Source organism: Loxodonta africana, chromosome X (assembly GCF_030014295.1).
Source record: "Loxodonta africana isolate mLoxAfr1 chromosome X, mLoxAfr1.hap2, whole genome shotgun sequence".
NCBI lineage: Eukaryota > Metazoa > Chordata > Mammalia > Proboscidea > Elephantidae > Loxodonta > Loxodonta africana.
This window is the reverse complement of record NC_087369.1, coordinates 130,894,214-130,918,051: the sequence shown is the minus strand read 5'-3', so window position 1 is coordinate 130,918,051 and position 23,838 is coordinate 130,894,214. Positions and strand designations below refer to the sequence as shown.

Below are 23,838 nucleotides of genomic sequence, written 5' to 3'. Positions count from 1 at the left end.
AAATGAGGAAAACATGGTTACAGTAAGTCCCATGGTGAGGGTTCATTCTCATTTGGAGATCTTCAACAACAGAAACACCTGTTTCTGCACGCTAAGTACACAAATAAATGACCATTTATTTCCAAAGGTGACTCCAGAAGCCATTTCAGTACAATCAAAAGATTTTACAAATCAGAGAAAATTCATTACAAAATGCCCCAAGAGGTGAGCAAGCCAGTGGGGGGACAGAGCACCCAAGAACCAGCCTGCCAAAACACCCACCCTGCTGCTGAGGGGGACTTGCAAGACTGGTTCTAAAGGGAGTGCCCATATGAAGGATCAGGATGACAGGGAGGGGTCTGCCCAATGCATAGCAATCCCAGCTTGGGAACAAGGAAGGGTGGGAAGGAGGTAAGGGGGCAGGGGCATTGTGGATTTCCTGGCTAAAATAATTACAGATCAGCCTATCTTACTCTCTTCACCATAATAACACCAATATATATGAAAAGTTCTTTAAAATATAACACAGAATTGACACCAAAAGAAAGCAAGAGTTTATAAAACAACAGCTTTGCTTGAAATGACTTTTTTTTGTGTTAGTTTTCGTTTTTCACGGTTGTTTGTATGTATGTTTCACGCCACAAGTAGCAAACCAGTGTTAACAAAAAAATGTCACTGACGAGCAACAATAAGCGAATAGGTTTTCCTGAGCACGTATAGGCTCACTCTATATACACAAGAGAGATGCTTGCTGGCTCTCACTACCTCTGCCCACCTCAAGGAGGGCAGGGTGTGCAGTATGGGAGGCCCCTTCCCAGCTTGGGGTCTTGCAAAGGAGCCTGCAAAGCCTGCAGGCTACTCTCTTCTGCCTGCTCCAGAGTGACCAAAACCAGGTCCAATGTCTACATTGTCTACAGTGTCAAAAAGGCTTTTCTCTTCAACTCCCTCACCTCCCCTGCAGTAGAACCCAACAAAAAAACCCTCTTCCAAAGAGGACAGACGCCTCTGCATCAACATCTACAAATCTAGGGAAGGCTTTTTGGCAGAGGGAGGGGGAGGAGGGGCCCATCTGAGGCCCCTGAGCCACCCAGGTCACCCCCAGGGTGCTGCCCAGCACGCACACCAGTGCCCAGAGACCTGCTGACGACTGTGGGGAACTGTGCCCACTGCACAAAACACTGTGTTATCAATGATCACAAGTATCAAAACCCTGACGCAGGCAACAGCAAAAGGGGTTATTGGACAGCTAGGCTGAGGTACTGTATGATAAAGTGCTCCAATCGCCCCAGTTATCCCGATGATCCTACAAGCAGCTTCTGTGAAGGTTAAGAAGCCCAAGGGAAAGAGAATGTTGGCTCAGGGGGACCGAGCCTGTGGCTTCAGAACCAAGGCGGTGACCTCGCAGGCTAACAGAAGAACACGTCACTCTGCCTCTGGGAGAAAAATGGGCCATATCATCTTTGGTGAGCAAAATCAAATACTGGGGAGACGTAGGGGAGGGCGGAGGACACTATAAGCAGGTGTGACAATCCCTCTGCTATTTGGAGTTATGTCACCAGTTGACCAAATGAAAAGGCTGTTCTCACTGGCCCAGATCCTTGGCCAAGGCTACCTGGCGGCTTGAGGGAGCCTCTTTGCCCTTTCTGGTGCTGTTTTCAAAGAAACAGTCCATTTCTACAAACACCCTCACAAACACATAGAACTTCCACATGCTGGCAAATGGCATATGGAAACTTGGCCAAGGTGGCAGGAGCACTGCCTTGGCACTGGCAGGAAAGCCCTAGGGAGGAACTGGTAAGCCAGGCTCCACTGGCCACCGGGCATAGCAACTGCAGTGTCGACTTCACTCCCGGACCACAGCTGGGGCAGCAGCTGTTGGGTGGGTATGGGAGCCATCCCCCAAAGCAGGGCATCTGGCCAGGTTGCCTCTCTGTCCATGGGCTTGGTTTGAGTGAGGTCTGGATTACCCCAGATGCCTGCTGAGGCAACACCCCAAATATAGGCTATACCCGCTATCTATCAGGCCTGCTCATTCTGCCTACATGTTTTGGAGCCAACCAGGCTGGCCCCCAGAAGCCCTTTCTCTCCCCTTTGCTTCCCTCTTCCCCTGCCAGGTGTATCTATTTCTGGCCCGGCCATGCCAGGCACGTGGCTTTCACTTTTTTTTCTCTCCTTCTAAGCAGCAGAGAGCATCAGCCAGAACGGGGCAGTGAGCTGCAGCCAGGGCAAAGGCAAGCCTTTAGAGCTATGCCAGTGTGGGCAAAGGGTGAGCTGACTGCCACAGGGACAGGGAGGAAGAGGAAGCTTGCAGAGCCACACCACTGTGGCCTTCCCAAGCAGAGGATCTGCCCCACCCAAGGCTGCAGGCCACCAGCTGAGGCCCACTCATCTGCCTGCAGTACCTTGACGTTCTGCTAGGGGACAGGCCTGGCCCCCGGGGCTCCTCCCATGACCTCCTTCCAACCTTTCCTTTTGTGACGAGGCCAACGGACACTAAGCCCTTGCATATTTCCTCCTAAGATATTTCTACATAAAGCAGTTTGAGGCTGGGTAGGGAGAATCCAGCCGCTCAAGAAGTGCCCTGTTCTGGAGGGCAGCCCTAGGGGGAGAGGCCCCAAGAAAAGCTTGGCCAAGTCCTCAGACTGCAGATAATGAAGGTTATGCGTCACAAGGAGTTTATGGGGAGTGAGAGTGCACTGTGTTCTCCCTTCCTGCACCCCTACACCCAGGGGACAGTTTAGCCTCAATGCCGCTGGCCTCTACAGAAGGGCGGGCCCTCTAGTCTAAGGGCCCTGTGACTGCTTCCCTGGATCTCAGTTTCCTCAAAGAGACCTTCCTGAATTGTGCTGCCTCCTGTAGGCCCGTTTGCTAAAATCAATGACCACTGAGTTCCTGAAGCTCAATCTAGGTCTAACACATTACCATTTGAAATACTGGAAGCGGCCCAAGGCAACTGAGTTACCCAGAGTGGGAGAGGGGAGGGCGACTCATTAGAGAAAGTCACAAAATGATCTTTCCTGTTCTTAAGCAAATCTGTGCTTAGTAGCAGCCACCAAGGAGTCAGCAAATGCCCAGGCACTACCTCCCTTCTTGAGGTCCATGCATGACTGAGCTCAAGTCTTGCAACAAAATAATGTCCCCAAGGTCCTCCTTTCAGAGCACCTGAACCTCCACCAGTGGGGACCTGATTCCTGGGTACCTCCCTTACAGCTTAGACAGGGGCATTGGGCATGGCTGTGTGGGGAGTGTGTGATGCTCCCCACATAAACGAGTCAGCACTGAGTCTGAGTCTGGCTGCAGGGAAGAAATCTGGCCCTAGGGAAACAACGCTGGCAGGAGTGTGTCTTCCCAAACCCAGGATGCTGACATACCCAGCAACAGCACAAGATGGATCTACAGGAGCCCCAGCAGAACTGGGCCCTGATGCAAGAATTCTCCAAACTCAAAATTAAAAACAAAACAAAACAAAAAACTCCAGCTCATTCTTTCCTAAAGCTGCCTTTTTATGAGAGAGAGAGAGAGAGAACATTTAAGGGGCGCTCAAGATTAAAATGGTATCTACTATCAACATTAAACTGAAACGGTTCAAATTATAGTTCTCTCAAGTTACCAATTCCGTTGATTAATTTCTATGCTCACTTCTGATGGGATGTGGGTCAGTTCTCAGCTTTCACAGGCAACATTTATACAGGGTCCTGCCCAGTGTTGGCTGTATGGGCATTTTAACTCTGTTCCCTTTGGATTTACCTTTGCAACAGCTCTCCATACTACCCCCTGCAACAGAATCTAAACCTTGGGTGGTGGTGCCCCCACCTCCCACCCCAGGCGGCATCCTGGAGGGATTGGCCGGTTGGCTGCTTGCTTGGAATTACGGGACATCAGTGGGAAGATTCCGGCCAGTTCTACTTTGGCCATGAGCTGGGAAATCCCTCAGCCTTGGGCTTGCCGCTGGTATAGAAACAAGGCCTCAGTCCCCTTACGGTGGGGGCTGTGCTGGCAACAAAAGGGGACCCCAGCATAAGCCTGGAGGTCCCTGGCAGTGGAGAAATGAAACACAACCCAATCTCATTACTTCAATGCCAAAGGAACTACTGCTTGTTGTTCCCTCTCTCCTCAACCAGCTGTTGTTAGAGCACCAACAAGCAGAGCGAAGAAGCCACCAACTGCCAGCTCCCCATATAAGGCCACCAGGAGCAGAGAGAAAGAGTCAAAGGGAAGGAGGAAAACTCCAGCCCCCATCACTACACCTCAGGCTCAAGGAGAAGTCCTGGGGGGAAAAGCTGGGGAAGGAAGAATGGTGGAAGAAAGGGAAACATAGAAGAAAAAAAGAAAATACACCAAACATCCTATTGCCCTCTCCCATGATTTCCTCAAGAACTGAGTGTTTTCCAAGTCAAGTCCAGACTTGATTCCTCAGGGAGAAAAAAACAAAAAACAAAACAAAAACAAAACAAAACAAAAACAACCACCTTCAGTCTATTTTCTTGGCTGGAAGCCGGAGCATATCCAGCAGATATTTACACAGGGGCCCAACCATGTATGAGAACAGGATGACCAGCTTCCCGTGGGTCATGGTCATGAGAGTCTGGTGTCCCGAGGCCCAGATGCGATACCAGGGGCCGTAGAATGGGTCTGAGATGGCCGGACACAGCATGTTGTTCAAATTCACTTCGGTGACCTGCAGGGACAAGGGAGGTAGAGTGAGCGTTCACCATCCTTAGGCTTTCTCTGGCTTCCGCCAGTTCAGCCATCTCTATCTAATGGAGGACTAGACAAGGAGGGATTGGCAAATCCCCACCTGTTCATAAATGGATTTCTCTCTCCTAGGTTTGTGGGGTGGGTCAAGGCTAGAGTCCTCTGGAGAAGAAGGGGGAAGGCTGTCCAGTGCAAAGGCTGTTGGGTTCTGTGCAGTCTTGTCTTCTGGTTGGGCCCAGGGCCCGTTGCCATTCCTAAGCAACTACTATGTGCCTAGACTCCAGAGAGGTGTCGTGGATGTAAGAGCAGAGAAGAACATTATGGTTCCTGCCTCCACATAACTGGCAATCAATCAAGTTGGGGTGATCAGTCTACCACATCTGACCTCAAACTAGATGGTGCTCACTGGGTTCTACATACCATGAGGAGCTCTGAGGAGTATAGTGCAATGGAGGCTGGAGTCCTCAGAGGAAATTTCATGAAGGAAGTGGCACCTGAACGGACCATGAAAGACGGATGGTGAGCAATGGGGTGGGCAGAGCCTTCCCTGTAGGAGGCATAGCCTGAGCCAAGCCCAAAGGTGGGAATGAGCATGGTATGTATGGCGACATGAAGGCACTGTCTCCTCTGGAATAAAGGCTTCCCAGTGGAGAGCAGTGGGAGGTAAGGGTGTGAAGGTCATACTGCTTCCCCCCTAGAGCACAGGAAGCATTCATGCAGTTGGCAAGGAGCTCAAACTCCCTCCCCACCCCGGCAAACCACAGAGTAGAGAAATATACTAGGGTGGGGAAGAGAAAGTAACTGCTTCTACAAAGGCAATGGTGACATCGGTAACATGCCCTAGTCATGCTAGGTCGCGCGAGGCTCCACACGGCTAATGTATGCTACATTAATGCCGCTCGCACACAAAACCCAACATGCCACTCCTGCCCCAAGGACAGCCACAGTGCTGCCTTCCAAAGACTTTCAAGCCTGTTCACGTTAGAGACACGTCCTTACCACCTCTCAGCGAGGTTGAGGTTTTTTAACCATGTCATGGAGGGGTGGGGAACTCTCTGTATCAGAGGATGAGGTGACTCACGCAGATCAGTGGCAAAGCCAGGACTTGAACTTGAGTCTCCTGACCCCCAGCCCCAGTCCCAAGCTCTTCCTACTCATTTTGCTACCAATATACACCCATGCACTCAGCAATCTTGGGCTCTGGATAACTCAACTACTATGTTCAGCCATTCTCCACAGTCCAGGTAGTTCTGAACACCCCAGAATGCCCTGGGGGTGCCTCAACACCACACTTTCACTGGCCACACAGCTCAGGGCAGAGAGCTGCTACAGGGCCAGGGAGTTGGCCCAGAGTGAACCCAAAGTCAGAAGCTTTCCTCAGGCCCAGGGCCTGGGTTAGAGTCCTGCCTCCCCATGGGGTCCACAGCAAACAACTTTCCAGTTGCATCTCACTGTTTCCAACCAAATTGGCCATGAGTGAAGGCCATCCTTCCCTTCCCAGGGATGAAAGAAACAGTCATTACTGAAAGATTCCAGAACTCTTTGAGAGGTCAAGGCTGTGGAACATAAATCAGCAACCCAGACACAACAATCTGACGTCCTGGCCTTTAGCATCTTATATTTTTTTCAAAACAAAACGATATACCAGCGTCAACCAGGATTATCAAGATTTATGGAGAACTCCAAACAGAGGGAATAGAAGGGGATATAACCAAACTTACCAGGCCCAGGATCTGCAAGACGCTGAAGTGATAAAAGAACATGAGGCCAGTTGAGAGAAGGGCCCACCGGAAGCTGCTGAGGGGTTCTGGGGTATAAGCACCTGGAGGAAAAGGGGAGACAATGAGATGGCAGGAACAGTGACCCACTTCTCCTCCTTTGCCCCATGGGGGTGCAGGTGCTGAGGTCACAGCTGCTGCCTGCTGATTGCCCCTTTTGCTGATCAGCGATAGCTACTCGAGAGGGCCCCACTGATTAGCTGGGTACTCAAATCAGTCCTTCCCGACCTCTGTGCTGCCACTTGATGCTGTGGCCATTAGAAAGAGAAGGATTTATTTTTAATTATAAAAATACTACACGCTCATTAAAGGAAATCTAGAAAATGGAACAATGCAGAAGATAGAAGAAAAAAGAAATCTCCAGTGCTCAATTATCTGAAAGCAACCACTACTAACACATTAGTATATTCCTTTGGTAATTTTGTCTATACCTTAGGATTTTCTTGTCTTTTTTTATTATTAAGTATTAGAATATTACTGTGTGTGTGTATATACACACACACTTATACATACATACATATATGTAATTCTGTTTTCTTCATTTTCATATTATTTTAATCAACTTCTCATGTTTCTAAAGAGAAATGTCATTGAAGATGCGTAGAGGTTGAGAATGTTAACTTTAAAGTCAGACAGATTTGGGTTTAAATCCCAACTCTACCACTTAACTGGCTGTGTGACTTTGGAAAAGTTGCTTAAACTCCCTGAATGTCAGTTTACTTGCCTGTAAATGGAGATAATAGTACTACCTACTTCTTAAGAGTTGTCAGTAAATAAATATATTGAGAGCTCTTAGTACACGGTTCAGTATAATGGAAGTGTTCAATGCGTGTTAGATGCTATCATTATCATTATTTTCATTCAAACAACTAAAGAATATGCCAAATGGTTGTGCCACTTTCCAACCATCAGACAACTCTGCCCCCCTGGAACACCAGGAATGATATGTTTTCCCTCTATCACCACTAGGAACTACCATCAAAATAATACGTTTTCCCTGGGGAAGCCAGCACAACTTGTCCAAGGGAAGGTCATGGAAGCTCCAGAGATACATCCAGGCTCCCTGAGGGACCAAATCACTGGGCTGAGGGCTGTGGGGATCATGGTCTCAAGGAACATCTAGCTCAGTTGGCGTAACAGTTTATAAAGACAATGTTCTACATTCTACTTTGGTGAGTAGCATCTGGGGTCTTAAAAGCCTGTGAGTGGCCATCGAACATACTTCACTGGTCTCACTCTGTCTGGAGCAAGGGAGAATGAAGAAAACCAAAGACACAAGGGAAAGATTAGTCCAAAGGATTAAGGGACCACAACTACCAGTGCCTCCACCAGACTGAGTCCAACACAAGTAGATGGTGCCCAGCTACCACCACCAACAGCTCTGACAGGGATCACAATAGAGGGTACCGAACAGACCTGGAGAAAAATGTAGAACAACATTCTAACTTCCAAAAAAAAAAAAAAAGACCAGACTTACTTACTGGTCTGACAGAGACTGGAGAAACCCTGAGAATATGGCCCCACACACCCTTATAGCTAAGTACTGAAGTCACTCCTGAGGTTCACCCTTCAGCCAAAGATTAGACAGGCCCATAAAACAAAAGGAGACTAAAGGGGCACACCAGCCCAGGGGCAGGGATGAGCAGGCAGGAGTGGACAGGAAAACTGGTAATAGGGAACCCAGGGTAGAGAAGGGAGAGTGTTGACATGTCATGGGGTTGGCAACCAATGTCACAAAACAATATATGTATTGTTTAATGAGAAGCTAGTTTGCTCTGTAAACCCTCATCTAAAGTCTAATTTAAATAAAGAAAGAAAGAAAGAATAATATGTTTTCCCCCTATTGTCACTAGGAACTACCATCAGTAGACTACGCTTGCAGACCAGGGGTATGGCTTGGGGATGCTGTGGGTGTCACTCTGAGACGGAACCTGGGGGTGGGGTTGGGAGGTGCTCCAGAGCGAAAGGAACCTGGGTGCCCATCCCCTGCAAGGAGGTGGCAACAGTACTTCCTGGAACAGTATTTTACTCCAAGTCAGTCTTTCACTGATTCATCCATGCATTCGACATTTACTCAACCCAAAGCAAACCCACTGCCATCAAGTCAATTCCGACTCGTAGTGACCCTATAGGTCAGAACTGCCCCATAGGGTTTCCAAGGCTGTGATCTTTATGGAAGCAGACTGCCACATCGTTCTCCTGTGGAGCGGCTGGTGGCAATCAACAGCCGAGCACTTAACCACTGCATCACTGGGGCTTCTCAACAGTTATTCCAAAAAAAAAAAAAAAAACCAAAATCTCCATTACACCATAAAGTTGTACTGTCTTTTCCTTACCTGTCCACCCCTCTAGGCTAAGTGCACCTCAAGGCTAAGGGCCATGTTGGATTCATTTCTATATTCCAAGTGTCTGGCACAGAGTCTCTATGTGGTGCAAATAGTTAAGCACTCGATTACTAGCCGAAAGGCTCGCGGTTCAAACCCACCCAGAGGCACCTTGGAAGATAGGCCCGCTGATCTGCTTCCAAGAGGTCACAGCCTTGAAAACTCTGTGAAGCAGTTCTACTCTACATACATGCGGTCAGCATGAGTCAGAATGGACTCGATAGCAACCAACAACAACTACAAAACATCTGGCACTGTGCCTGGTTTGTGAAAATTCATTTGAGTTATGTACTCATGAATTACGTATTTCCTGTGTGAACATGAAGTAGGTACTGTGTTGTTACCCTGGCTGCTGGGGACACAAAGGGGAAAAGGGACCTGGAGGTGCCTCCAAAAACCCCTTGCCATCGAGTCAATTCCAACTCATAGCGACTCCATACAGCCTAGGCTGACATTTGTCCAAGATTACTAAGCCATTTTCCTCGGGCATCCCTTCGCTCCAGCCTCTTGTTGGCTCCCTCTAGTGGCAACTGGGCAGCAGTGACCAGCTTCATGTGCCAGGTGGTGGCTGCAAGAAAGGGATGGGAGGGGCAGTGTTCTCCGTCAGAGGCAGCTCAGCAGCCACAGTCCTGGGGCAGTCGTCCTCTTATCATGCTCCTCCCCTGCTCACTGCAGCCCCTCTTGCATCACAAGGTCCCTGACCCTGTCCTGCCCTATGCTGTGGGAAAAAGGAACTCTCAGACACTGCCAGGGGACACGTTTTTCAGTGCTGTCACTGCCCCTTACCCAAACCTCCATTTAGTACTATTCGTTCTGTGTTGCATTATCTGCCCCACACCAGAATGCCAGCTCTCTGAGGGAGGGAACACTCTGAATCACCTCTTCACCTCCAGCACCTGGGACACAGTAAACCAAAAACCAAACCCATTGCCATCTAGTCGATTACTACTCACAGCGACCCTACACGACAGAGCAGAACTGCCCCATAGGGTTTCCAAAGAGCAGCTGGTAGATTCGAACTACCAGCCCTTTGGTTAGCAGTTGAACTCTTAACCACTGCACCACCAGGGCTTCAAATAATAGTCAGTGCATAGGCAAACAAATGGCACAGGCTTTCTGGAAAATCTTAAAACTATTTACAACCCTTTGGCTCAACAATACTACTCTGAGAACTACAACTCAATAACAAAAGTACCTAACAAGATGTCTTATTTGCACAAAGATATCTACACCCATGCATTTCATAATATTGAGAAACTGGAAGCAAAGCAAATGGGGAAATAAGTAAATTACCAAACCAAAAAGCCATCCAGTTGCTGTTGAGTTGAATCTGACTCATGGTAACCCCGTGTGTTTCACAGAACTGTGATTAATAGGGTTTTCAATGGCTATGACCTTTTGGAAGCAGATTGTCAGGTCTTTCTTCCAAGACGCTTCTGGGTAGATTCAAACTGCCATCCTTTCAGTCAATACCCAAGCGCTTAACTGTTGTGCCACCCAGGGACTACAGTACCTCAATATTGTGTAACAGTCCACTGCCATTCAAGTGACAGCCTTATGAAAAAGCACCTCTGTGAAAAAATCCATGACTGGTAATAGCAGGTGTAAAAGACACCATGCAAAATAGTCTGTTGATGATGGAAAATACAGCTTAGTGATTTATATACACAGGAATTGGGGTCAGATAGCCCTGTGTTGGAATCCTGCCTCTGCCATTGTCTAGAGGGGTGACCTTGGGCAAATTGTGCTGCCCCTCCTAAGCCTGTTTTCCCATCTGTAGACTGGAGGTAACATCTAAATCTCAGGGTTGCTGAGTAAAATAAAGAATATATATAAACCTGTAAGGCATCTGTTTGGCACACAGATGGTGGCTGCTATTTTGATCATGGTGACCACAACCATTAAGAACCTTATAAAAGACTGAGAGAGAGGATGGGAAACCTTATGCAGAGCTATCTCTGTGAAGAGGGATTTTGAATGTGGTTTTCACTGCTTTTTCAGCGTTGTTGGTTCTTTTTATTACAAAGATGATCAAATATTCAATGTCTTTGAAAAATAAAGGGGAAAAAAAACTACCCTGAGAACAGATGGCTCACTCTACATGGATATATGCAAATTATATGCAAATATACTTCATTCTTTTTCTTCTATACACCTGGATGTGACCCTTGGGATAAGCCCAGTGAAAAACTAGTTTTATTTTTAAAGGAAAATAGAAAACTTAAGCACTTCCAGAAAAATTAAATGCATAAAACTTTTTTTTTTCTGCTTTAAGAAAAACTGTGACATTTTCTGCTAGCATCTTCTATCCCAGGAGGATAGATACGTTTCAGCTGTAAAGGTAGGGGGAAACCAAGATAATAGCTTTTTGTAAAATCAATTCCTACCATAAGGAAGCTTTATGAGTGTTGGGAAAAAAGTTAACTGTACCACCATCAGCAGAGACCAATCCCCAGAGGTCTCCCAAGGGCCCTTACCTTATCCTATAATCCCACCTAGGAATGACTTACAACAATGAGCTAAGGCTGAGCAGACTAGCATCCCATTCTCTAATCTTCTTCTTGCTTCCTTCAACTCATTCAACTTATTCATGGTACCCATTCATTCAACATCTACTAAGTGCATTCTGGGTACTAGACTCCAAGCAAGCCAGTGAGAATAAAGAGTCAAAGACAGTCCGTGCCCTTGAGAACCACCCCAAAGTTCAGAAGTGAATGATAAGATGTAATAAGGTGTTGTTACATACCACTGAGTCGGTTCTGATTCACAGTGATCCTATGTATAACAGAACAAAACGTTGCCCAGTCCTGTGCCATCTTCACAACAGTAGGTATGTTCAAGCTCACTGTTGTAGCCACTATGTCATTCCATCTCACTGAGGGTTGTCCTCGTTTTGGCTGACCCTCTACTTTACCAAGCATGTTGTCTTTGGTATGGCAAGCTCAATAAATAATGGGAACATTGAGGAAAGGTAGCTGGAGAAGATGACAATTGAAAAGTTTGGACAACCAAGGAGGAGTTGGGTGTAGGGTCCTGAAAGAAGGAAAGGACATTCCAGGCAGGGGGTACAGCCTGAGAAAAGGTGTGGAGGCATGAAAGAACATAATGCTTGCATAGAGTTACAAATAGGTTTGTGTTACTGGAGCATTAAGTGGGAGGGAGCATGTGTCAGGAGATGAAGCTGGAGCAACAGGGTCAGATTTATGTTTCAGCTAATTAGACTGCTCTGGCAGCAGCATGGAAGATGACCTGGAGAGGGACAAGACTGAAGACTGGTTCAGACATTGCAGCAGTGATAGAGAGGACTTGGCAATTCATCAAACATGAAGGAGATATCTACAGTGACTCTCGACTGCTTCGGTAACTGAGAGGAGCTGATTTAGGGGAGAGGTGAATTCAGGTTGGGGCAGGCTGACACTGAATGTCTACAGGAGATCAAAACAGGTATGTCCAATAGGCTACGATGTCCAGGTCTAGAGCTCAGGAAAAGGAGATGGCCTGGACACAGAGCTTGGGGTGTAGGCAACATATAGATATTAGTTAAAGCCAAGGGGTGGATGGGATCAGCAAGGAACAGTCCATAGAAGGAAAAGATCAAAGGGGCAAGGACAGAGCCTGGGGAACAGCAACAGTTAAGTGTTCAGTAGATGAAGGAGGATCCATGTGAAGGCAAGATTGAAGACAAGATTAAAGAGGCAGTAGTAAAACTAGGTGAGAGGTGTCCTAGAAGTCATGGGGACATCAAGTGTAAAGAAGAAGAAATGCATCAATAATGCTAAATCCTCTATATCTACAATGACCAATAAACAAGGTTGCCACTAGGCACATATGGCTATTTATTTAAATGAATCAAAATTAAATAAAATGAAAAATTCAATTCCTCATTTGCACTAGCCACATTTCAAGTGGTCAGTAACTGCATATGGCTAGTGGCTACCATATTGGACAATGCAGAGACAGAACACTCCTATCACAGAAAGCTCCACTGGGCATGCACTGCTCTAGAGGGGTACAGTAAAGACAAATCTTTCTCCTGGGTTTGACAACATGCTGGTCACTGGTAATCTTTACTATAGCAATTTCAGGAAAGTAGCAATGTAGCAGGTGGGTAGTGAAAGATGAAGAAAAGGTTTTCCAGGTGCACAAAGTAAAGAAGGGAATTCCAGGAAAACAGAACAGGATATGCAAACACGTTGTCTCGTAGAGTCAATTCCTACTCATAGTTGCAGAGAAATCAGCCAAATTCCCTATGTTCTCAATTCCTTCTCTGAATGTCACCTTCACTTTCTTACTCTTACCTGACCTAGCTTTCCCCCCAGGAGGCTGCTTGCTCTGTAGCCCTCTACAGTAGTGACTGATTTTTCTCCTTTGGCCCATACAGGAAGAGTAAGTAACTTTCTTTTCATTGCTGTTTCCAGACCACCGATCCTCCATTTTCCCTAAAACCTCACAACCACCAACCATACTATACCACCAGCTAGCCTTCTCTTTTACAGTTGTCTACAGGTCTATGGGTCATGCCCCTCATTCCATGAAGATATTAGCACCTGGCTCACTCCCGCTCTCTCCAAAACAATTCCTGTCATATATCTTCAACCACTACTTCCATCATTTCACTAATTTAGAGGGTTACAGAAGATGCAGGGCTGGTTTTTTTTTTTTTTTTATTTCTTTCAGATGAGTATAATAATGTGTAAAAGAGCAATGGAATCAAACGTATATGCAAGGGATACATCCAGATGAAACTTCTGGTGTCCTGGCCTCTTAATTCCTTGACCTCCTCTCCTCAATGATCTTGTTTTCTACTGTACCTAAGCCTCTCATTCTCATGTGCACACCTGAGACCTTATGATTATCAGTATCTGCAGCCCCCTCAATAATCTCAAATTCAAGCATTCCCTCTTCAACCCTTCCAGTTCACTGCTTCTAACCCTGACTCCAGCACATTTTTTGAGTGCTGTGATCCATTGGTCCTACCATCTTTTTGCTGTCTCTCCTGGCTCCTGCTTCCCTCCTTAAAGTCCGTGGCTCATCCTTCTAATTATCCTTTGTAGATACCTTCAACTCCATTGCTCCTCTCACACATTATCACTCATCTGGGAAAAGAAAACCCAGCACTGGTTTAATCTCAGTCTCGTCTTCCTCCTTGATTGCGCCTACACAGCTGAATGGGGCTGGAGAAAAACAACGGTGCTGACTGTTCTCACTTTAAAGTCGTGATCACAAGCCTCAAGTGCATCCTTCATGTTGCCAGGCAATCATACGATACTCCCCCAGTCCATTTACTCTCTCCTGCTCCTAGACCACAATTTTGTATCTTCTCTCTTTTCAAATCTCCAGCACTTGTACCCCATCTTCACTCTCTGATGGTGACTTTGCTTCCTACTCCACTGAGAAAAAAGGAATCAGACAAGAACTTCCACCAGCTCTTATAATCACATCTAGCCACCTATCTGCATTAGCACCCCATGTGTTCTGCCTTCATTCCTGTTACTACAGATGAAGTGCTTGTGACCCTAGCCGAGGCCAGCTCTTCTATTTTTACACAGATCCTGTTCCCTCTCACCTACTCAACAACATCAGTACAGCAATTGTGTCCTCTTTCTCTTGCAGCAACAATTACTTCCTCTCTACTGGATTATTCTCATTAGCATATAAACTAAACATGTCGTTAGCTGCCATTGATCAGCATGACTCATGGCAACCCCATATACAACAGAACTAAACATTGCCCGGTCCTGCGTCATTCCCATGATGGGATGCAGATCTAACTAGTGAGATCCACAGGGTTTTCAGTGGCTGGTTTTTGGAAGTAGATAGTCAGGACTTTCCACCTAGCCCGTCTTAGTCTGGAGGCTCTTTTAAAACCTGTTCAGCATCATAGCAACATGTAAGCTTCCACTACAGATAAGTGGTAGCTGCACATGAGGTTCATTGGCTGGGAATCAAACCCCCACAGAAGGTGAGAATTCTACCACTGAACCACCAATGGCCTCCTTAAACATACTGTAATAGCTCCACTTCTAAAACAAACAAGCAAACAAAAAACACTTGACCTCACTTCCTCCTCCAACCAGTACCTCATTTCTTAGCCTTTCTTTACAGCAAAACTCCTTGGAAGAATTGTCTCTCTCTGCACTGTCCAATATGGTAGCTACTAGTCAGCGCTTGAAATGTACCTAGTTTGAATTGAGATGAGCTGGATTTCAAAGAATATAAAATATTCCATTAAAACTTTTTATACTGATTATATTGAAATGATAGATACACTGGGTTAAATAAAATATATTATTAAAATTAATTTGACCTGTTTCTTTTGCCTTCGTTTTAATGTGACTACTGGAAAATTTTAAATTATCTATGTGGCTCACATTATATTTTTATTGGACTCCCTGTCTACAATCCCTGTTTCCCACTCTCTCTTAAACCTGCTCTAATCAGGTTTCTGCCACCCACCACTCTACCAAAAAAGCTCATGTCAAGGTCAGAAATGACCTTTTCATTTCTAAACCCAATGGTCAATTCTCAGGTCTTATCTTTTTCACTCCTTAGTTCTTCAAACACATTTTTTTTTTTTTTTTTTGGCTTCTGGGATGCTACTCCCTCTCATTTCTCCTCTGACCTGACTGCCTGCTTCTTCTCAATCTTACTGGTTCCTCCTCATCTCCCTGACCTCTCAATGATGGAGCAGATCAGACTGCAGAAGTCAGAGCTTTTCTCTATTTTCATTCCCTAGGTGATTCCAACCAATCTCATGGTTTTAATAACATCTTTTTTTATATGCTGAGGACTCCAAAAATGCTATCTCAGCCTGGGCCTCTAGGCTCATATATCTCTCAGCCTACTCAATATCCACACTTAGATATCCAGTGGACATCTCAGTCTTGAAACAAACTTCTTATCTTGGCTCCTTGTGGTAGGAAGATCTTCACAGTAATGGCTCCGAATGAATCACACCCTCCCAGTACCCACGCCTTATGTATTCCCCTCCCACACTGATTTGGCCATGTGGCATCCATGGCTCAACCATGTAACCTGATTTGGCCAATGGGACACTACCAAAAGAGATACAATCAGAGGCTTGACAAGTACTTATGCATCAGGGCTTGTCCTCTTGGAACGCTGCCCTGAAACTCCCATGACATGAAGAAGCCCAGAATGAAAGACCACGTGGATAGACAAGCCCAGCCATCCCAGCTGTCCCAGTTGAGCCCAGGCAAGACCAGCAAAATGATGACACAGTCAGCCCACAGAATTGTGAAAAATAATAAATCATTGTTTTAAGCGACAAATTTTGGCTTAGATAGATAAGTGAATTTAAGTTATCTTTATCTATTAAGACAGTGTCAATAAAACCATTGATTCCGACTCCTAGTGACCGTACAGGACAGAGTAGAACTGCCCCATAAGGTTTCCAAGGAGCGCCTGGTGGATTTGAACTGCCGACATTTTTGGTTAGCAGCCGTAGCTCTTAATCACTAAGTCACCAGAGTTTCCAGTCACCTCACCTATATTACCTCTCTGACCTCATTTCCTACTACTCTTCATTCACAAGCTCTAGCCACATTAGCCTACTTGCTGTTGTTGGAATATTCTACGAACACTTCCATTTCAGTGCCTTTGCACTTGTTCCTACTTCTTTTACTGGGCTTGCTCTTCTCCCAGGTTCCAATGGTGCCCTTATTCACCTGCAAGCCTTGGCTCAAATGTCACATGCTCGGCAGACCCTCCTTTAAAAAAAAGGCCCCCCTCATTGGAAATTGCAGCCTTCTCCACCCACTCAACAGCACTACCAAAAAAAAACAAAAACCAAACCCAGTGCCATCGAGTTGATTTCGACTCATAGTGACCCTATAGGACAGAGTAGAACTGCCCCATAGAGTTTCCAAGGAGCGCCTGGCAGATTCGAACTGCCGACCCTTGGGTTAGCAGCCATAGCACTTAACCACTACGCCACCAGGGTTTCCCTCAACAGCACCTATCCCCCTTAAAAAAACAAAAAAACCTGCTGCTGTCGAGTTGATTCCAACTCATGGCAACTCCATGTGTTACAGAGTAGGACTGCCCCATCGAATTTTCTTGGCTAAAATCTTTACAGAAGCAGACTGTCAGCCCTTTCTTCTGTGCTGCTTAATAGTTAACCTTTAGGTTAAGAGTCACGTGCAAATCATTCGTGCCACCCAGGGACCCTTACTATCCCCCTTACCTGCTTTATTTCATTTTCTATGGCACTTAACATCATCTGGCTTATATATTTTATGCATTTATTTATCTACTGCATGTCTGTCTCCTCCCACAAGAATGTAAGCTCCAAGAGGGCAAGGATATTTATCTGTTTTGTTCACTGTTTTATCCCCAGCAACCAGAACAGTGCCTGACACAAAGTAGGGGCTCAATAAATATTTGTTGAAAGAATGACAAATAAAGTGAGTAGCCCGGTAGGTTCAGAGCTTTCTATAGTTCAATATCATTGGACCATCATGTGGGAGAGAGGAAATGGCAGGAGACGAGGGTGAGGGCAAGTTTGTGAAGAATTCTGTTTGCTACATTAGATATATCGGACTTTATTCTAAGGGCAATGAGAAGTACTGAAGTTTTTCAATAGGGCAGCGATGTGGTCAGAAAAGTGCTCTAGCCCAGTGTCTCAAATTTTTAATGTACATTCAAGTCACCTTGGGATCTTATTAAAATGTAGCTTCTGAGAGAGTAGGAGTGGGATGAGGGCCTGAGATTCTGCATTTCTAACTAGCTCCCAGGTGATTCCAGTGCTGCTGGTCTGCAAACCACACTTTGAATAGCAAGGGCTAGAGCTTGCACTCTGGCTGCAGACTGAAATAGGTTGAGATTAGAGGCAGGGACACCAGGGAGGAGGCCGTTGCAATAGGGCCAAGTAAGGGATGATCTGATCTGAACTAAAGTAGGAATATAATAGTGGGGGCATTAATTGGAGAAATGATCAGGAGGTCGAACTGACAGGATTTGGTCACTGGATGTGGGGGATAATGAATAATAAAGGGCCAATGGTTATCTTCAGATTTCTGGCTTGGATAATAGGTGGGGGGTAGTACCCCTCACTGGAATGGGAAACACTGGAGAAGGAGCAGGTTTAGAGACAGGGAAGAGAATAACAAGTTTAGTTCCTAACACAATACCGTTACATCTTTGTTGTTGTTGATGTTAACTGCCATTGAGGCAGCCCCTGACTCATGGCAACCCCAGGCACAATGGAATGAAATACTGTTTGGACCATTGCATTTTCATTGGCTGATTTTCAGCAGTAGACCGCTAGGCCTTTCTTCCTAGTCCCTCTTAGTCTGCAAGCTCTGTTGAAACCTGTTCAGCATCACTGCAACACGTAAGCCTCCATTGACAGACAGGTGGTGACTACGAGTGAGGTGCATTGGCCAGGAATAGAATCCAGATTTCCCACATGGAAGATGAGAATTCTACCACTGAACCACCAATGCGCTCACTTCCATCTTTGGTGCCCTCTAAATGAGATGCCTCCATTTCTAGCTTGTGCAAGCCTCAGTTGCCCGGAAGATATATCTGTGTGGCACAACCCCAAGATGATCACTGATATTGGATCTGCCATTCTCAGCTGCTGACTGCAGGCTCAAGTTAGTTTCCCTTCATCCAGGCATTTTACAAATTAACCATACTCTCTAGTCTGTTTACTATAAAAGGAAGTGGTAGATGTCCTGGGTTGGGTATTCATATGGAAGGGTCCATCTTATCAACATCCTAAGGTGCTGGAGAGCCCACCCAGGCCAGGTTTCACCTTTGAAGTACCTACCGGGGGTTGTCTGATCACCCAGTCTGTGGCTAAGGCAACTTGACTCTTTTGTGCCTAGTGATGCATATAGTGACCATGAACTGTTTCACCCTCTGGGTCTTACTGGGAAGCTGCTGTACCATAGACAGTGTGCTGCCGCAAGGCAGGGGCCTTTATGACTGTTTGCAACTGAAGAAAAGGGTGTGTGCCTCAAATTACTGTTTTTACAGGGTATTGTATGAGGTGTCTGAATTTTTGGTAGGAAAAACAGAAATTTTAACATTTTTTTTTGTTGTTACACATATGTACCAGTGGACCCCAGTGAAGACTCTGGGATAGAATTAATGGTACATCATATGTACCAAGCGACACAAAAGATAGGCTTGTGGGAGGGGGCAAGAAAAAAAATTCATACTACCTACCAAAAAATCAGATACACTCAAGGATTCACCATGCTTCCATTAATGAAAACACATGGTGTCGACAAAAAATTCAAAGCAGAAAATAACTGGGTCACCAAAGGGTTAAAGGCCCACCTCCATGCATGAGGATCAGAGAGTCAGCCCTCTGCCCATAGCACACTAGGATGAGGACCCTGAGCTGGCAAAGACTCAAACAGTTGGACCTGGTCCTAGCTTCTACTCTTATCAAGTTGCTGTGTGGCCTTCTGTGTGGATCAAAACATCTCTAAGCATCAGTGTCTCTCTCATAGGAAAATCCCAGGCCTTCCCTATCTTGCAGGAGCACTGTAGGCATAAGAAAGCTAAGGGAACATGAGGATACTTTGCAGGAAAGTGCTACTGAAACACAACACGCCACTGTACCTCGTGTATGGTTTATGATTAGTATTACCTGGATCTCTGGTGAGCTTTTAAAACAAAAGAAGTTTTAAATGACCCAACTTTTTGATCATGTGAGGCAATGATGGCTCTCAAACTTAAACTTATATTACTATCATTAACACCTGGAGGATTTGCTGGACCACATCCCTAGAAGTTCTGCTTCAGTAGGTCTGGGGTGGGCCCCGAGAATTTGTATTTCTAACCAGTTCCCAGGCGGCACTGATGCTGCTGGTCCAGGAACCCCACTTAGAAAACCACAGGTCTAGGGAACTTGTAGGAGACCCTGGGTGGCGCAAACAGTTAACACATTCAGCTGCTAACCAAAAGCTTAAAGGTTCGAGTTCACCCAGAGGTGCCTTGAAAGAAAGGCCTGGCAATTTACTTCTGAGAAAACAGCCATTGAAAATACTATGGAGCCCAGCTCTACTCTGACACACATGGAATTGCCAGGAGTTGGAATCAACACCATGGCAACTCGTACTGGCACTGGTACTGGTGGGAAACTTGTGAAAATGCAGATTCCTGAGGCCTGCCCCAAAGACTTGGATCCAGGAGGTCTGGGTGGGCCCTGGAATCTCCATTGGTAACAAGCGACTCAGGTGATACTGATGCAGGCATCCTTTGACCATGAAGCTCTCCTATACCCATCCTGATGTCCCTTAGGAGGAATTGCAGAGCCAGGAGACATACCTAGAGGCCTGGGAAAGTCTACCAGTAAAGAGGTCAGCAATCTGGCCAGGTGTGAGGGGCAGTGTCTCCCGGAAGCTGATAAAATTAAGGCAGGAAATACTTGACTTAATCCTCTGCCCTCACAAAGGATTCCTGAGCCCCAATTATCTCCTCAGCAGGGACAACTCCAATCATATTCAGAAACTGACTAGCCTACCCTCTTGCTCAAGACTCAGCCCTTGGCCAATTTCTCGAGTTCCCCAGCTCTTCTCTCACCCTCTACTCCCTCAAGAGCCTAGAGAATTTATCTGACTTCTTTATCCCTTCCCCTGGCCCTCTCCTTGCTTATAAAGTGGGATTGGGAAGCCAGTAAAATAGAAGAACTTTCACAATACCCTAAAGCTAGGTAGACAGGACTGGCAATGGGCTAATCTGGGGGAAGGAGAAACAGGAGGCCAACATGGACCCTGAAATCAGTGGGAGCTTGGGACTAGCCTTCTAGCTGTTACTGACCGAAGTTGTATGGCTTTAACTGTTCCTATAAACTAGCATAGGAGCTAAATTCGAATCCTCATCCTCCAGGGGATACGTTTAACACCCACTCAAGAGAAAAGTGGCTTGCCCACTTAATGCCAGTGGGGTTTATACACCCCAGCTTCCTGAAATGTCCCCAAAGGACATGTGAATTGCCTCTACTTCAAAACAACCTTCTTTGCGCATGTCTAGCCTGAGAGTTCCACTGGTCACCAATTCTGAAGCAAGAGCGCCCTCTAGTGAAACAGAGGCGGGGGGTTTCTAAGCAGCCTGAGGCAGGGCTTCTTAACCTTGCTGGTGCCAGGCAGGGACCCCTGCGGCAGCCTGGGAGACTGATGAACCCTTTCTCAGAACATTTTAAGTGCATAAAATAAAAGGCAGAGCATTACAAAGGAAGTCAATTATGTTAAAATACAGTTATCAAAATAGTTCAGCAATCACTAGATAGTAGACAAGTGTTAACTTTGGTGAAGGGAAAGACAAGACTCAATATAGGGGAAGTCAGCACAACTTGACCAAGGCAAGCCATAGAAGCTTCCTAGACACATCCAAACACCTTGAGGGACCTAGTTACTGGAGCTGAGGGCTGGGGACCATGGTCTTGGGGGACATCTAGGTCAATTGGCATAACATAATTCATAAAGAATACGTTCTACATTCTACCTTGGTGAGTAGCATCTGGGGTCTTAAAAGCTTGTGAGCAGCCATTTAAGATACATCTATTGGTCCCAGCATGTTTGGACCAAAGGAGAATGAAGAAAATCAAAGACACAAGGAAACAATTAGTTCAAAGGACCAATGCACCACATGAAGCACAGCTTCCACCAGCCTGAGCCCAGAAGAACTAGACGGTGCCTGGCTACCACCACCATGGCTCTGACGGGGATCACAATAGAGGGTCCCAGACAGAGTAGGACAATAATATAGAGCAAAATTCAAACTCACAAAAAAAGACCAGACTTACTGGTCTGACAGAGACTAGAGGAAGCCCCAAGACCATGGTCCTTGGATACTCTGCTAACTCAGAAATGAAGCCGTTCCCGAAGTCGACCTTTCAGCCAAAGATTAGACAGACTATAAAACAAACAATAGCACACGTGAGGAACGTGCTTCTTAGTCCAATCAAGTGTACGAGACCCAGTGGGCAACGCGTGCCCAAAAGCGAAGATGAGAAGGCAGGAAGGGACATCAAAACTGGAGAAATGGACACGAGGAACCCAGGGTGGAAAGGAGTAGAGTGCTGGCACATTGTGGGGATTGCAACCAATGTCACAAAACAATTTGTGTATACATTTTCCAATGAGAAACTAATTTGCGCTATAAAGTTTCACCTAAAACACAATAAAATTGTTTTTTAAAAAATTCAAGTAAATTAGCAATATAATAGGTATTTTTTAATTATTATTAACACACTTAGTAATATGACCTAGCAACAGGTCAACAAATACCATAAGTTCAAAGCAGTGAGAAACAAAAACAGTATCCTCAGATGTCTGCAACTACTGTAACGTGATATGAAGCCATCTGTGACTGCTATTCACGCCAGGTATAGCTAATACCACTGGTCATTGTCTACCTACATTCATATGCTACATTTCAGCTGGAGGTTAATGAAAATAAAGATGTGATTTTTTTCCCCCATTCAAGTTAATGAACCCCTTAAATCCTATTTGCAGACCTCAGGTTAAGAACCCCTGGCTAATAAAACAACCACAATAAACTACCTTAAAAAAAAAAAGCATCATGGAGATGAAGAAAGGGTGGTCCTCAGAGGGGAGATACAGAGTGGCTTCACCAGCTTGCAGGCCAGGACCAAGCCGTGGCCCTGGAGCTATGCATGAAGCTCTCCTATACCCAGCCCCGACTTCCTTCCAAACCCGTCCTACTAGAACCTCTGGAAAGCTGGTCCCACCATCAACAAATCATTCTAGACCTGCCATCTTTTCACGGGATGTTTCATCAGCTTGCTCTAATGAGCCTAGCTCTCCCCCGAGGACAGTGTTTCTCCTGCTGACTGCCCTGAGTAGAGGCTGTTCTTTTTCATCCTTCTATTCCTACAGCACCACGACGCGTCTGTCAGTTTGTCCTACTATGGTGGCTTGCATGTTGCTTTCACGCTGGAAGCTATGCCTCTGGTATTTCAAATACCAGCAGGGTCACCCATGCTGGACAGGTTTTAGCAGAGCTTCCAAACTAGGATGGACTAGAAAGAATGGCCTGCCGACCTGGTGGCCGACCTACTTCTGAAAATTAGCCAGTGAAAACCCTATGGATCACGAGAAAATACTGTCCGATATAGTGCTAGAAAATGAATCCCCTAGGTCGAAAGGTACTCAAAATACTCAGTGGCCACAACGACGAGATGAGCATACCAACAATTGTGAAGATGGTGCAGAATCAGACAATTTTTTGTTCTGTTGTACATGGGGTTGCCATGAGTAGGAGCTGACTCAATGGCAACAAATAACAACAATTTCTACAGGAAGCTTTTTTAGGGGGGGAGAGGGGAATTGAAGATTCTCCTAGCCCTCCATTATTGCTTCTAAATGTTTACTCTTTTCCCTTCTCCTTTCAAGACTCAGCTCCTCTTCACTGTCACTCATTGTCCTCCAGGTCACTATCAGACTCATACCAGATTGGTATCACTTGCTTATGGACTTCCTTTTTATACCTTTCTCTGCCAGCAGTCTGGGTGATTTCAACACCCAAGTGGGTGACCTTTACGGCACACTGACTTCCTGGCTTCCTGAACCTTCTTACCTTGGTCTGCACCTCTACTCCACCTCACCCACATCCTGGCTGCTGTCATCACCCTAAACTGCTCCACCTCGGGATCATGTGACCACCACCTCCCTAAGTTTAAGCTTTCACATCCTTATTCCAACTGTGCATGTGCCCACAGTCCTCCTCATGACCTCTGATCCCTTGATCCCTCTTACTTCCCCCATGGATTTCTTCCTTGTTCCTCAGCTCTCTCCTAGCCTCACTTCCTTCCTTATCAGCTTGAACCTCATGAACAATCACTTAAACTCTCACACTAGCACCCTCAACTCCCTTGTGGAGAGCAGGGACTCTTCACCCCTCTCTCCCCACACTTATACCTTCCCCCTCACTAGCTCCTCTCCAAAGGATGAAGACGTGCTGAAGGGGCTGCTCAGAGCTGGAGAAACTACTCAGACCAC

The 23,838-nt window shown here is 46.0% G+C and overlaps 2 protein-coding genes across 11 annotated transcripts in view; both read right to left on the bottom strand.

Moving 5' to 3' along the window:
• Window positions 1–1,265: 1,265 nt before the first annotated feature.
• The window catches only part of TMEM164 (transmembrane protein 164), a 193,019-nt gene continuing 170,446 nt past the window's right edge, over window positions 1,266–23,838 (bottom strand). For 7 of the 10 annotated variants that reach the window (XM_064278677.1, XM_064278680.1, XM_064278676.1 and 4 more), the window contains 2 exons: window positions 6,396–6,496; window positions 1,266–4,657 (listed from right to left, as the gene is read on the bottom strand). In XM_064278677.1, the coding sequence (XP_064134747.1) occupies window positions 4,451–4,657; window positions 6,396–6,496 (308 nt within the window). In that variant the 3' untranslated portion in view covers window positions 1,266–4,450. Of the gene's footprint in view, window positions 4,658–5,094; window positions 5,169–6,395; window positions 6,497–23,838 lie in introns of all 10 variants that reach the window. The other 3 variants (XM_064278678.1, XR_010319836.1, XM_064278674.1) reach the window with 3 other exon arrangements.
• On the bottom strand, window positions 1,283–1,892 carry LOC104846323 (uncharacterized). Its single transcript, XM_064278681.1, is given in 5 exon segments — window positions 1,283–1,492; window positions 1,495–1,529; window positions 1,532–1,609; window positions 1,612–1,780; window positions 1,782–1,892. Coding segments are annotated over 5 exon segments (603 nt in total).